The following is a 13,766-nucleotide window of genomic DNA, read 5'->3' on the forward strand; positions in this document are numbered from 1 at the left end:
ATGGTATCCCTCTCACTTTTCTCATCTCAATTTCAAACTACCTTTAGTGCCCAAAAGTTTCAATTAAGTGGTGCCATTTGCTGTACACTTCCCATGCTGCAATGCACATACATACCAACAAGTTTCAATGTGAGAGTACTGTACTATTTTCCACAGCACAATATTATTTTTTACTTTAGGCATCTGTCAAGGCAGGGCGAGCCAAACAAGAAAACACTCGCCACCATTCATTAACTTGCTGTCTTGCCAGAAGTGTGTTGACATCATGATTCAGATTACCCTCTGGCCTCAACATCCCCACCCCTCGTTTTAGAGTGCAGTCACTGCCCTTCCCACCTCCAGAACTCCAGTTTAGCTAACTGGTTTGCTTGAACCTTTCATAAGTTACCTTGCTCACATTCCAACAGAGCTTGTCCCAGTAATTTTAAAAAAAAAAATGGAACAAAGCCATAAGATATGCAGACATCTCGCATCTAAACCACTTCAAAGGAATAAATCCTTTTTTGACGTAAATTTGCTTTGACTCAATATAGCCAACTTCATAGCAAAATGAAGTACTGTAGTTTCTAAAGCAAAATACACAAGTCTAATAAGAAACTGGATAAAGTTCAGATGTTGATCCCTTACATATGTTTACTCACTGAATATCAGCAATCTACAGGATATAATACTCTTCATGTATGATGGAAGCAAAGCTATAAATTGTACTCATGGACAATTGATACAGATGGAAGGTCATATTTTTAGTTACAAAAACTCCAAGTACAGTGGAACCTCGAGTTTCGGCCATAATCCGTTCCAGAAGCTCGGCCGAAACTCAAATTGTTCGAAAGTCAAAGCAATATTACCCATAAGAAATAATGTAAATCCAATTAATCCATTCCAGACACCCAAAAGTATTAAAAAAAATACATTTTTTAAAGAATAACTATAGTTTTACAAACATAAAACAATTAATAAACATTTAAAATCACATTTACATACCTTTATTGAAGACTCTTCTTGGTGTATGGAAGACAGAGAAGAGAGAGAGGAAGGACTTATTATTGTTTGGAAGGGTAATCCCCCACCCTAAAGACTTCAGGTATCAAAGCCCTTCTTTGCCTTTTACAGGCACTAGGACCAGCTTGAGAGTCGCTGGACCCCTGTCGCACAAAAAAACTGTCCAGAGAGATCTGTTTCTGGCGTCTCTTTAAGATTTGCCTAAAATGGGACAAGGCATTGTCATTGAACATGTTGCAGACATAGCTTGCAACAGCTTTGTTAGGATGATATTTCTCCACAAAATTTTGCAGCTCATTCCACTTTGCACACATGTCCTTAATCACTGAAGAAGGCACATTTCCCCCTCTCTCTTCCTCCTGCGTGATGTAGGTCCTCTTTGGCCTTTTCTTCCCAAAGAGGCCTGTTTCATCACAACTGAACACTTGTTGGGGGATGAATCCTTCAGCCTCTACATAGTCCTTGAATTTATGAACGAATTTTTCAGCCGCACGTTTGTCTGAACTTGCAGCCTTGCTATGCCTTACAACATTGTGTATGCCACTACGCTTCTTGAATCTGTCGAACCAGCCTCTGCTGGCCTTAAATTCACTAACAGCAGCACTTGTTCCAGGCATTTTCATCACGAGATTTGTGTGCAACTGCCTCGCCTTTTCACAAATGATCGTCTCCGAAACACTATCTCCCGCTAACTGTTTATTGTTGATCCACACCAACAACAACTTCTCAACATCTTCGACTGTTTGTGATCTATTTTTCGTAAGCATAGTTACCCCTTTCGCAACATCAGCTTCCTTGATTTCTTTTTTCTTCGCCAAGATGGAACTGATGGTTGATTTGTTTTTGCCATACATCCTGGCAAGCTCGAGCACACGCACACCACTTTCATATTTTTCTACAATTTCTTTCTTCAATTCTATAGTGTTTCTCACTTTCTTTACCGAAGGGCTGGCACTAGGAAGTTTCTTTGGGCCCATGGTTAATTATATAGCAGTCGTACTCAATCAACAAGCACAAAAAACAATGGATTATTGTGAAATGTTTGGATGAACGCGCAGAGTAATCTTCACTCGAGGAGGAACAAAGCCAGACTGACTCACAACACATGCGTGGGATGGTTTATTTTGGGCACGAGCAGGCGGTCAGGTCTGGTATGGCGGCCGAAACTCGAGGTACTGTTTGAAACTCGAGACAAAATTTAGGTGAACTTTAACAGACTCAGGAAAACTTGCTAACCCCACACATCCCAGAGGTGGGAAGTACAGTGCCTGCACATTGAAGGATGGGTGACAGTGTTGCAACTCGAAAAGGTCATGTAAACTGGGATGTCCATGCACTTCTGGGGAATGAGCAATGGTGAATGTTTATTTCTTTGGCATCATTATCTTGGTAAGAAACTGACACTGTATTAAACAATATACCACACATTCCTAGTTCTTTCAAAAATATCACCAGGCAGTGCCTAATGTTGCCTATATAGGCTGCGCTATGCTGAATCATCTGCGTATTTAAACTCTTCACTTCACATACCAAAAGCTAGATGGGACACCGAGATGATCTTTCTGTATGATCAAGGAAGCTGGAAGGCAAAAGCAATACTACTATAGAAATGCAGTTTAGCCATCACAATGTGTATTTGGAAGTTTACATAAAAGATAAATCTTGTATATTACTGAAGTAAAAACCTACATAATGGGAACAAATTTGGAAAGTTACCCACATACTTAATTTTTTAAAAAAATCACCATTAGGTGCACTATATTACCTAAATATAAGCTGCTGCACTACAGTGAATTATCTGCATAATAAATGGCATTAACTTATTTCATAAAACTGGACAGTGTGATGGAAGAAGGTAGCCAATGACTTGTTCATCTCTCATAAGATCCCTACAATTTTCATGCATCAGTTTTGTAGCTAACACATGCTTCGACTTTGTGGACAGAGGTAGAAAATGACTTCAAACGAACTTCTTGCGAGTTAGCAATGAAGCAGGGAGCAGACTCTGCCCACTTTTCTGGCACATCAGCACTTTGATAGGTATAAACCAATAAGTCGAATGCACCTGAAATTAGAAAATAAAGTAAATTGGAGGATATTTAAACATTCCTTTACAAACCTTATTATAATGAGCTTTATCACAACTTTACCTTATTTCAATCTTTCCAGCACTGCTCTCTTTCAGTTTAATAATCAAACACTCCTCAGAACACATTTCTAATGAGATGGAATGCAGTATGTCCCCGTTTTACAAGGTTCTGTTTTTACAACACTGGCACTTTGGAACCAGTTAACATCTTCTGAACACAGATTCACTCTTCCAATATGTGAGAATACAGTAGTTACTTAAGATTGAATTATATAGGATTTTTCTCATTTTATTTACCAAATGCCATCATACATGATATTCATGTTATGCATTAATAGAGCTCTCACATTTGTTTGGTTGAGACTTAACAGCTAGAGACTTAAATATTTACAGTTTTCTGAAGGATGAACTATATTTTCATAGTAAGTTTACCAAATTCATTCATACCTTGTGTGTGTGTGTGTGTGTGTTTTATGCATGTATACAACTCACACTGATTTGAATAAGACTAATCAACAACTATATATTTATAAATTTTTTGATTACATATCGGCTGTTTCCTACCAAGGCAGGGTGGCCCGAAAAAAAAAAAAAGAAGTCATCATTCACTCCATCACTGTCTTGCCAGAGCCGAGCTCACACTACAGTTATAAAAACTGCAACATTAACACCTCTCCTTCAGAGTGCAGGCAGTAGGCCTACTGACCCATGCTAGGCAGGCCCATCTAAAATCTAACCTTTTTCACTCATAAATCATAAGAATGGAGAAGCATCACAGTAAGCCTATTGGCCAATGCTAGGCAGCCCCTTAAAAAAAAAAAAAAATTATAATGAATTCAGATATTTTTCACATCCCAAATTCAATGATGTAGCTCTATAAATAAGTAAAATATTAGATGCTAAATGTTGAAAAATACAAGTGGCAGGAGTTGCAGGCAGCATCTCTGCTTGCACTAAGACTTCCTGCTGGCCAAGTACTGGATGTGTATGAGCAGAGGAAGGTTTTGAGCTTGTCACATAAAGACCTATACTGCCCAATAACAAAATTGACCTACATTTTAGCAAGCAAAACAAGTGATGAATATTAAGGGTTGCTCTCAAAAGAGGCATCCTGAAATTATCACTTGGTTATGAAACAGAAGAAAAAAAAAAAAAAAAAGTGAACCATTATAGGTATCCCCTCCCAGAAAGACTTAATTTATAGTTTATAGTGTTTAATAATAGGTGGGTTTTGCAATATACAGGCACAAAATATAAGGTTCTCCATTAAACAACTCACTTATTGTTGGAGAAGTTTCAAAAAATCCATATTTTCCTAGTGGCTAAATTAAATAGTGACTAATATTTTATTTATAAATCATGTATAAAAATGAACTTAGTGAGCACATACATCTTAAAATACATATGAACTTCAGAACACAAAAATTAAGCAATAAAATATTATTTATACTGTTTATAATCCAAATACATAAAGCAAAGAGAATACCTACACACACAATCAAGCAGAGGCAAGAAGGTGACACAAGCAGTTATCTGACGGATCACATCTCGCATCTCATTCTGGATCACTTTCAGGTCTTTCTCTCCAACTTTGCCCCTGTAAAGTTAAAAAAGCTATTGATAAACTTGCCTTGTAATATGTGATCTAGTATGCCCACAACTTTTCAAAAACGAACTTTTAAAATTCACAAGAGGGGGAGAGGGTGTCTGGTAATTCTGAACATTCGTTAAATCTGAATGATGGGAATGTTTTTCCATGATCATAACAGTAATGGACAGTGCTGGAAACAATACACTTTGTTCATTAAATCCAAAATAAATTTACCCAGCAGAACACAATATTAACGGACAACTCTGGAAACAAGAGACTTTGTCCATCTTTTCCATTAAATCCAAAATCCATAAAAATAGATGTTTTTTTTTTACCATAGGATGCTATTGATAATAATCTTTTTTAACATACAGCACCTGTAACATATATATCAAAATAAAAATACCCAATATTACTTTTAGAAAATCTTACTGATAACCTGTCAACCCCATTCTACAGTAATTACTTACTCTTTGATAGACAGTGGAGCAAAGCCAGGTTCATGTTGAACAGTGAAGTCCCACCTCTCTATAACCTCCTTTGTGTCAACATTGGTCAGCACCAGTACCAGCCTCTCCACCTCCCCAGCCTCCAGCCAGTCTGTCATAAAAGTACAGTAGTGAGACGAGGATACTTCACACAGTTTTGTCTGCACACATCAGCTTTTCTCGTGGTAGGTAAGACACATAGGCAACAGTTAGGCAACTTTATTCCGAAACGTTTCGCCTACACAGTAGGCTTCTTCAGTCGAATACAGAAAGTAGGCAGGAACAGTAGAGATGTGAAGACGATGTAATCAGTCCATCACCCTTGAAGTTGTAGAATTTTGAGGTTGTCAGTCCCTCAGCCTGGAGAAGTTCAGTTCCATAGTCAGGAACTATGGAACTGAACTTCTCCAGGCTGAGGGACTGACAACCTCAAAATTCTACGACTTCAAGGGTGATGGACTGATTACATCGTCTTCACATCTCTACTGTTCCTTCCTACTTTCTGTATTCGACTGAAGAAGCCTACTGTGTAGGCGAAACGTTTCGGAATAAAGTTGCCTAACTGTTGCCTATGTGTCTTACCTACCAACCTGTCGGTATTGTATACCATTTTGATGTTCAGCTTTTCTCATGTTGTCTACATTCACATGGAAACAAGAGAGAGTCCCCAATGACACACTGACTTTCTTGAGTTATCCTCTGTGGCTAACCCTCTGGGTTAAAAATCCAAATAAATCATATTTTATTTTCTCAATCTTTAGTAAATCTTAAGCTTTTAATCTGGATTCTGATAATATTAAAACTTCATCAGAGTATAAAACAAATTCCAGCCACAAAATAGAGCGAAAAACTAACGTCAAAGACCTGGGAGTGATCATGTCGGAGGATCTCACCATCAAGGACCATAACATTGTATCAATCGCATCTGCTAGAAAAATGACAGGATGGATAATGAGAACCTTCAAAACTAGGGATGCCAAGCCCATGATGACACTCTTCAGGTCACTTGTTCTATCTAGGCTGGAATATTGCTGCACACTAACAGCACCTTTCAAGGCAGGTGAAATTGATGACCTAGCAAATGTACAAAGAACCTTCACGGCGCGCATAACGGAGATAAAGCACCTCAATTACTGGGAGCGCTTGAAGTTCCTCAACCTGTATTCCCTGGAACGCAGGAGGGAGAGATGCATGATTATATACACCTGGAAAATCCTGGAGGGACTAGTACCGAACTTGCACACGAAAATTACTCACTACGAAAGCAAAAGACTTGGTAGACGATGCAACATCCCCCCAATGAAAAGCAGGGGTGTCACTGGCACGTTAAGAAACAACACAATAAGTGTCAGGGGCCAAATACTGTTCAACTGCCTACCAGCATACATAAGAGGGATTACCAATATAGACCCCTGGCTGTCTTCAAGCAGGCACTGGACAAGCACATAAAGTCGGTACCTGACCAGCCAGGCTGTGGCTCGTACATTGGATTGCATGCAGCCAGCAGTAACAGCCTGGTTGATCAGGCTCTGATCCACCACAAGGCCTGGTCTCAGACCGGGCCACAGGGGCGTTGATCCCCTGAACTCTCTCCAGGTAAACTCCAGGTAATTCCCATATTAAGTAATACTGGAAACTTAATGCCTCATTTTTTCTCAACTCTCATAGCATAAATCCCAGAACAGTACAGTACCTGTCTTATGGATCAATTTTACAATTATTATATTTATGAGGCAGCACAAAGCTCATAAATTATACAATAACTGGAGAATCTGAGGTGTTCAAGTTTATTCCAAGGAATGGAAGGCTAGCTCCAATTCCCCAGATCAAAAGACCTTCACAAGCATCAAAGCACCTCTTATGAAAGGAGAGAGCAAGCCAGAAATTAGCACCTACAGATGCTACATAGCATTTATGGCACCATATAAGTACCTATACTATACAGGTAAGCCATTAATAATAATAATAATAATAAAAATGTATATGACAATTTCAAGTTACATTAAGGTTATATTCATGAAAAGCATTTAAACTATGAAATTCTCAGCTACAAAAGTATATAAATTTATACACAACCTTAAAAATTTATCTAAATTATATATATAGCATATATAAATTATAAGATAAAATCATATAAATTATAAGATAAAATCATATAAATTATAAGATAAAATCATAAATTGTAAGATAAAATCATATAAATTATAAGAAAATCATATAAATTATAAGATAAAATCATAAATTATAAGATAAAATCATATAAATTATAAGATAAAATCATAAATTATAAGATAAAATCATATAAATTATAAGATAAAATCATAAAATTATAGATCAGCTTGCTCACCTTTGATTTGTGTCAGGGTTTTATCCAGGAAATCTTTGACACCATCATCTGTGATGGTTAAGAGGGTCAAACCATACTTTTGCTTGCAAGTGAATGATTCCTGAGGATATATACCTCGCTGGTACAGGATGCTATTGATACCAAAGTCTTGGAAAAGATACAAGAAAAAATACATATATAAACATTTCAGGGTAAAACTCTATAAGAAACATATTCTTTTTGCCACTAGCTATGTAAAAGTTGTAATTTTTTATTATAAAATTAGGTAGCAAGGGGGTAGTACCCTTTGTTTATCTTTTTATATCACCAGTAAAAATAAGTCAGTTTGCATGACTTTTTTTTGGGCTATCTAGGTAATTTACACTATTTATGATAATTGTATTTAAGAGATGATTTTGTTCAGATTTTTAACCCTGAAGGGTTAGCCACCCAGGACAACCCAAGAAAGTCAGTGAGTCATCAAGGACTGCTTGTCTTTTTTCTATTGGGGTCCTTAAATCTTGTCCCCCAGGATGCAACCCACAATGGTAAACTAACAGCCAGATACCTACTTGCTTGCTAGGTGAACAGGGATAGCAGGTGTAAAAAAAAAAAAACGCCCAATGCTTTCACCCGCGCCGGGAATCAAACCACAGACACTCAGTGTGTGAAGCGAGTGCTGCCTAAGAGGCCACGGGACACCCGTGTACACCTGTGTACCCGTACCTAAATAAACTTACACCCGGCCTCGGTGGGAGATGGCGAGTGCATTAAAAAAGATGTTAAGCTACAATCAATCTTTCTATCAGTTGCTACATACAGGTAAAACATTCCTTAAGTGTATGAGCATAAAATTCAGAGATTATACCAAATGGACGAGAAAATTTAATAGATATGAAGGGAAAAGAGTTTATTTCGGTACAGGTACACATAAGCAGTTATCATATATAGTAAATTACCCACCAGGATAACACAAAAAAAGTCAGTGACATATGCCCAGGTCCTTCAGACTTCAGTTAAGGACTTTAGTGGAAATAAATAACTGATTTTTTAATTTTTATCCTGGTGGGTAATTTACACTATGTATAATAATAATAATAATAATAATAACATGTAATATGTTCATTTCTACCAGTACATGTACAAGGTATACAGACCATAGTTGACATCAGTGACATACTACTATTTAGAAAGTCACTTGTTATGCTCAGTATTTCCTGCAAATTAGGTAAATTTTGTCCCAGGATGCTACCCACACCAGTCCACTAACACCAAGGATGCGACCCACACCAGTCCACTAACACCCAGGATGCCACCCACACCAGTCCACTAACACCCAGGATGTGACCCACACCAGTTTACCTGGAGAGAGTTCCGGGGGTCAACGCCCCCGCGGCCCGGTCTGTGACCAGGCCTCCTGGTGGATCAGAGCCTGATCAACCAGGCTGTTGCTGCCGGCTGCACGCAAACCAACGTACGAGCCACAGCCCGGCTGATCAGGAACTGACTTTAGGTGCTTGTCCAGTGCCAGCTTGAAGACTGCCAGGGGTCTGTTGGTAATCCCCCTTATGTGTGCTGGGAGGCAGTTGAACAGTCTCGGGCCCCTGACACTTATTGTATGGTCTCTTAACGTGCTAGTGACACCCCTGCTTTTCATTGGGAGGATGGTGCATCGTCTGCCAAGTCTTTTGCTTTCGTAGTGAGTGATTTTCGTGTGCAAGTTCGGTACTAGTCCCTCTAGGATTTTCCAGGTGTATATAATCATGTATCTCTCCCTCCTGCGTTCCAGGGAATACAGGTTTAGTAACCTCAAGCGCTCCCAGTAATTGAGGTGTTTTATCTCCGTTATGCGCGCCGTGAAAGTTCTCTGTACATTTTCTAGGTCGGCAATTTCACCTGCCTTGAAAGGTGCTGTTAGAGTGCAGCAATATTCCAGCCTAGATAGAACAAGTGACCTGAAGAGTGTCATCATGGGCTTGGCCTCCCTAGTTTTGAAGGTTCTCATTATCCATCCTGTCATTTTTCTAGCAGATGCGATTGATACAATGTTATGGTCCTTGAAGGTGAGATCCTCCGACATAATCACTCCCAGGTCTTTGACGTTGGTGTTTCGCTCTATTTTGTGGCCAGAATTTGTTTTGTACTCTGATGAAGATTTAATTTCCTCATGTTTACCATATCTGAGTAATTGAAATTTCTCATCGTTGAACTTCATATTGTTTTCCGCAGCCCACTGAAAGATTTGGTTGATGTCCGCCTGGAGCCTTGCAGTGTCTGCAATGGAAGACACTGTCATGCAGATTCGGGTGTCATCTGCAAAGGAAGACACGGTGCTGTGGCTGACATCCTTGTCTATGTCGGATATGAGGATGAGGAACAAGATGGGAGCTAGTACTGTGCCTTGTGGAACAGAGCTTTTCACCGTAGCTGCCTCGGACTTTACTCTGTTGACGACTACTCTCTGTGTTCTGTTAGTGAGGAAATTATAGATCCATCGACCGACTTTTCCTGTTATTCCTTTAGCACACATTTTGTGCGCTATTACGCCATGGTCACACTTGTCGAAGGCTTTTGCAAAGTCTGTATATATTACATCTGCATTCTTTTTGTCTTCTAGTGCATTTAGGACCTTGTCGTAGTGATCCAATAGTTGAGACAGACAGGAGCGACCTGTTCTAAACCCATGTTGCCCTGGGTTGTGTAACTGATGGGTTTCTAGATGGGTGGTGATCTTGCTTCTTAGGACCCTTTCAAAGATTTTTATGAGATGGGATGTTAGTGCTATTGGTCTGTAGTTCTTTGCTATTGCTTTACTGCCCCCTTTGTGGAGTGGGGCTATGTCTGTTGTTTTTAGTAACTGAGGGACGACCCCCGTGTCCATGCTCCCTCTCCATAGGATGGAAAAGGCTCGTGATAGGGGCTTCTTGCAGTTCTTGATGAACACAGAGTTCCATGAGTCTGGCCCTGGGGCAGAGTGCATGGGCATGTCATTTATTGCCTGTTCGAAGTCATTTGGCATCAGGATAACATCGGATAGGCTTGTGTTAATCAAATTTTGTGGCTCTCTCATAAAAAATTCATTTTGATATTCGCCTCTCAGTCTGGTTAGCGGCTTGCTAAAAACTGAGTCATATTGGGACTTGAGTAGCTCACTCATTTCCTTGCTGTCATCTGTGTAGGACCCATCTTGTTTAAGTAGGGGCCCAATACTGGACGTTGTTCTCGATTTTGATTTGGCATAGGAGAAGAAATACTTTGGGTTTCTTTCGATTTCATTTATGGCTTTTAGTTCTTCCCGCGATTCCTGACTCCTAAAGGATTCTTTTAGCTTAAGTTCGATGCTTGCTATTTCTCTGACCAGTGTCTCCCTACGCATTTCAGATATATTGACCTCTTTTAGCCGCTCTGTTATTCTTTTCCGTCGCCTGTAAAGGGAGCGCCTGTCTCTTTCTATTTTACATCTACTCCTCCTTTTTCTTAGAGGAATAAGCCTTGTGCATACATCGAGTGCCACCGAGTTAATCTGTTCTAGGCATAAGTTGGGGTCTGTGTTGCTTAGTGTATCTTCCCAGCTTATATCGGTTAGGACTTGGTTTACTTGGTCCCACTTTATGTTTTTGTTATTGAAGTTGAATTTGGTGAATGCTCCCTCGTGACTAGTCTCATTTTGTCGGTCTGGGGCTCCACGCATACATGTCTGAACCTCAATTATGTTGTGATCTGAGTATATTGTTTTTGATATGGTGACATTTCTTATCAGATCATCATTGTTAGTGAAGATGAGGTCTAGTGTATTCTCCAGTCTAGTAGGCTCTATTATTTGCTGGTTTAAATTGAATTTTGTGCAGAGATTTAAAAGCTCGTGCGAGTGTGAGTTTTCATCAGAGCTGCCTCCTGGTGTTATTACTGCAACAATATTATTTGCTATATTCCTCCATTTTAGGTGCCTTAAGTTGAAATCCCCCAGGAGCAAGATGTTGGGTGCAGGAGCTGGAAGATTTTCCAGACAGTGGTCAATTTTTAACAGCTGTTCCTGGAATTGCTGGGATGTTGCATCCGGAGGCTTGTAGACTACCACAATGACTAGGTTTTGGTTCTCGACCTTTACTGCTAAAACTTCCACTACATCATTTGAGGCATTAAGCAGTTCTGTGCAAACAAGTGACTCTGCAATGTACAGGCCAACCCCCCCCTTTTGCCTGTTCACTCTGTCACATCTGTATAGGTTGTAACCTGGGATCCATATTTCGTTGTCCAAGTGATCCTTTATGTGGGTCTCAGTGAAACACCCACTACTACACCACCACTAACACCCAGGATGCGACCCACACCAGTCCACTAACACCCAGGATGTGACCCACACCAGTCCACTAACACCCAGGATGCAACCCACACCAGTCCACTAACACCCAGGATGTGACCCACACCAGTCCACTAACACCCAGGATGCGACCCACACCAGTCCACTAACACCCAGGATGCGACCCACACCAGTCCACTAACACCCAGGATGCAACCCACACCAGTCCACTAACACCCAGGATGTGACCCACACCAGTCCACTAACACCCAGGATGCGACCCACACCAGTCCACTAACACCCAGGATGTGACCCACACCAGTCCACTAACACCCAGGATGTGACCCACACCAGTCCACTAACACCCAGGATGCGACCCACACCAGTCCACTAACACCCAGGATGTGACCCACACCAGTCCACTAACACCCAGGATGTGACCCACACCAGTCCACTAACACCCAGGATGTGACCCACACCAGTCCACTAACACCCAGGATGTGACCCACACCAGTCCACTAACACCCAGGATGCGACCCACACCAGTCCACTAACACCCAGGATGTGACCCACACCAGTCCACTAACACCCAGGATGCGACCCACACCAGTCCACTAACACCCAGGTACCCATTTTACTGATGGGTGAACACAGACAACCAGTGTAAGGAAACACGCCCAATGTTTCTACTCTCGTCGGGAATCGAACCCGGACCCTCACCGTGTGAAGCGAGAACTTTACCCACCAGACTACGTGCTGCCGTGAATGTTGTACTTATGTGTACCTGTGCCTAAATAAAATTAATTACCAACTGAGCCACGAGTCAACATATTACATGTTCGTAGTTACATTAATTACACCAACGGCATTATTATACTTAAGGGAAGTGATAAACCCGTAGGGGATCATACAGCGCCTGGGAGGAACGAAAGGCAACGAGGTTTAATTACTTTTTTTTGGGTTTATCATAGTTATTTTACACATACGTTACTATATATGATAATTCACAAGCTATTTACATACCTGTACCTAAATAAACTTAAATTACTTAACAGAGATCCAGTAAATTTCAAGACTCCCTGACATCAAGGATCATCCCTACACAGCATAATTAAATCTCCACAATATACTTTTGTGCCCTGAAGACCACAACAAAATTATTTAATAAGTTACGTGCTTAATAAAAACATAAAATCTTGCTACACTGTCCAGACTGGTAACTTCACGTGAACATAATTCTCTCCCCCTCGAGGGTCTTGCCAGGCTCCATCAACCACACCAGCAGCCGGGGAGTTACATGGAGAAACTTTCTAGGTGGGTTACTCACAGAAAAATTCCGACACATGTTGTGCAGAGCCTTTTAAAGTGATGCAGTTCTTGTTGCCTAGTTTGGTGCCCTCCATGTTTGTCCCGCGTGGCAGCTTGAATGTGATTGGTCAACAACCGAGCTCTCTGATTGGCTCACACTCTCCACAATGTCACATCTACATTAAATTGCCTTCCTCCTGGAAAATACTATACTTTTTCTTTATAAATATAATGTATTCCGATACATAAAAATACATCTTACTCTTATAATGTTTCGTATTGGGAATCATTAAAATTTATTATCACTAAACATTTGGCACACTGGCATTTGTTTTCCTGTTCAGCTGATGCTTGTGGTTGTCAGAGGTACAACAACGACCACTTATATACGATAATGCAATACTAAATGTGATGTGAAAGTGAAATATAATTCCCTCTCATGTGATTATTGTTTTCTGGTCACCCGCTTGATTATACTCCATTAAAGCTACCTTACAACTTGATTACACTCCATTAAAGCTTCCTCACAACTTGATTACACTCCCTTTCAGCTAACTCACAATTTAATTACATTCTGGTACAGCTAATTCACAACTTAATTACACATCATTACAGCTAATTCACAACTTAATTATACATCATTACAGCTAACTCACAACTTA

General features: G+C 40.2%; 1 protein-coding gene across 2 annotated transcripts; it reads right to left on the reverse strand.

The window, feature by feature from the left end:
* Positions 1–2,608: 2,608 nt before the first annotated feature.
* Positions 2,609–13,279, reverse strand: mad2 (mitotic arrest deficient 2). 2 transcript variants are annotated; one of them, XM_053771324.2, is made up of 5 exons: positions 13,124–13,279; positions 7,518–7,664; positions 5,153–5,282; positions 4,582–4,688; positions 2,609–3,067 (listed from the first exon to the last, which is right to left on the reverse strand). In XM_053771324.2, the coding sequence occupies exons 1-5, from the start codon at positions 13,197–13,199 to the stop codon at positions 2,901–2,903; spliced, it is 627 nt and encodes a 208-aa protein (XP_053627299.1). In that variant the 5' UTR covers positions 13,200–13,279; the 3' UTR covers positions 2,609–2,900. The 2 variants fall into 2 exon arrangements, with proteins under 2 accessions (XP_053627299.1, XP_053627300.1); XM_053771325.2 differs by lacking the exon at positions 13,124–13,279 and adding an exon at positions 12,974–13,108.
* Between the last annotated feature and the right edge of the window lie 487 nt (positions 13,280–13,766).

This window comes from Cherax quadricarinatus, chromosome 5 (genome assembly GCF_038502225.1).
Source record: "Cherax quadricarinatus isolate ZL_2023a chromosome 5, ASM3850222v1, whole genome shotgun sequence".
In the NCBI taxonomy this organism is placed as follows: Eukaryota; Metazoa; Arthropoda; class Malacostraca; order Decapoda; family Parastacidae; genus Cherax; species Cherax quadricarinatus.

Bases quoted from the DNA above. Each gene is read 5' to 3' on its own strand.
- mad2 (XM_053771324.2), bottom strand. From the start codon at position 13,199: ATGGAGGGCACCAAACTAGGCAACAAGAACTGCATCACTTTAAAAGGC. The intron at 5,283-7,517 runs GTGAGCAAGCTG...CTTTTATGACAG, and splicing joins AACCCTGACACAAATCAAAG to ACTGGCTGGAGGCTGGGGAG. The intron at 3,068-4,581 runs GTAGGTATTCTC...TTCTAATTTCAG, and splicing joins GCCTCTGCTTGATTGTGTGT to GTGCATTCGACTTATTGGTT.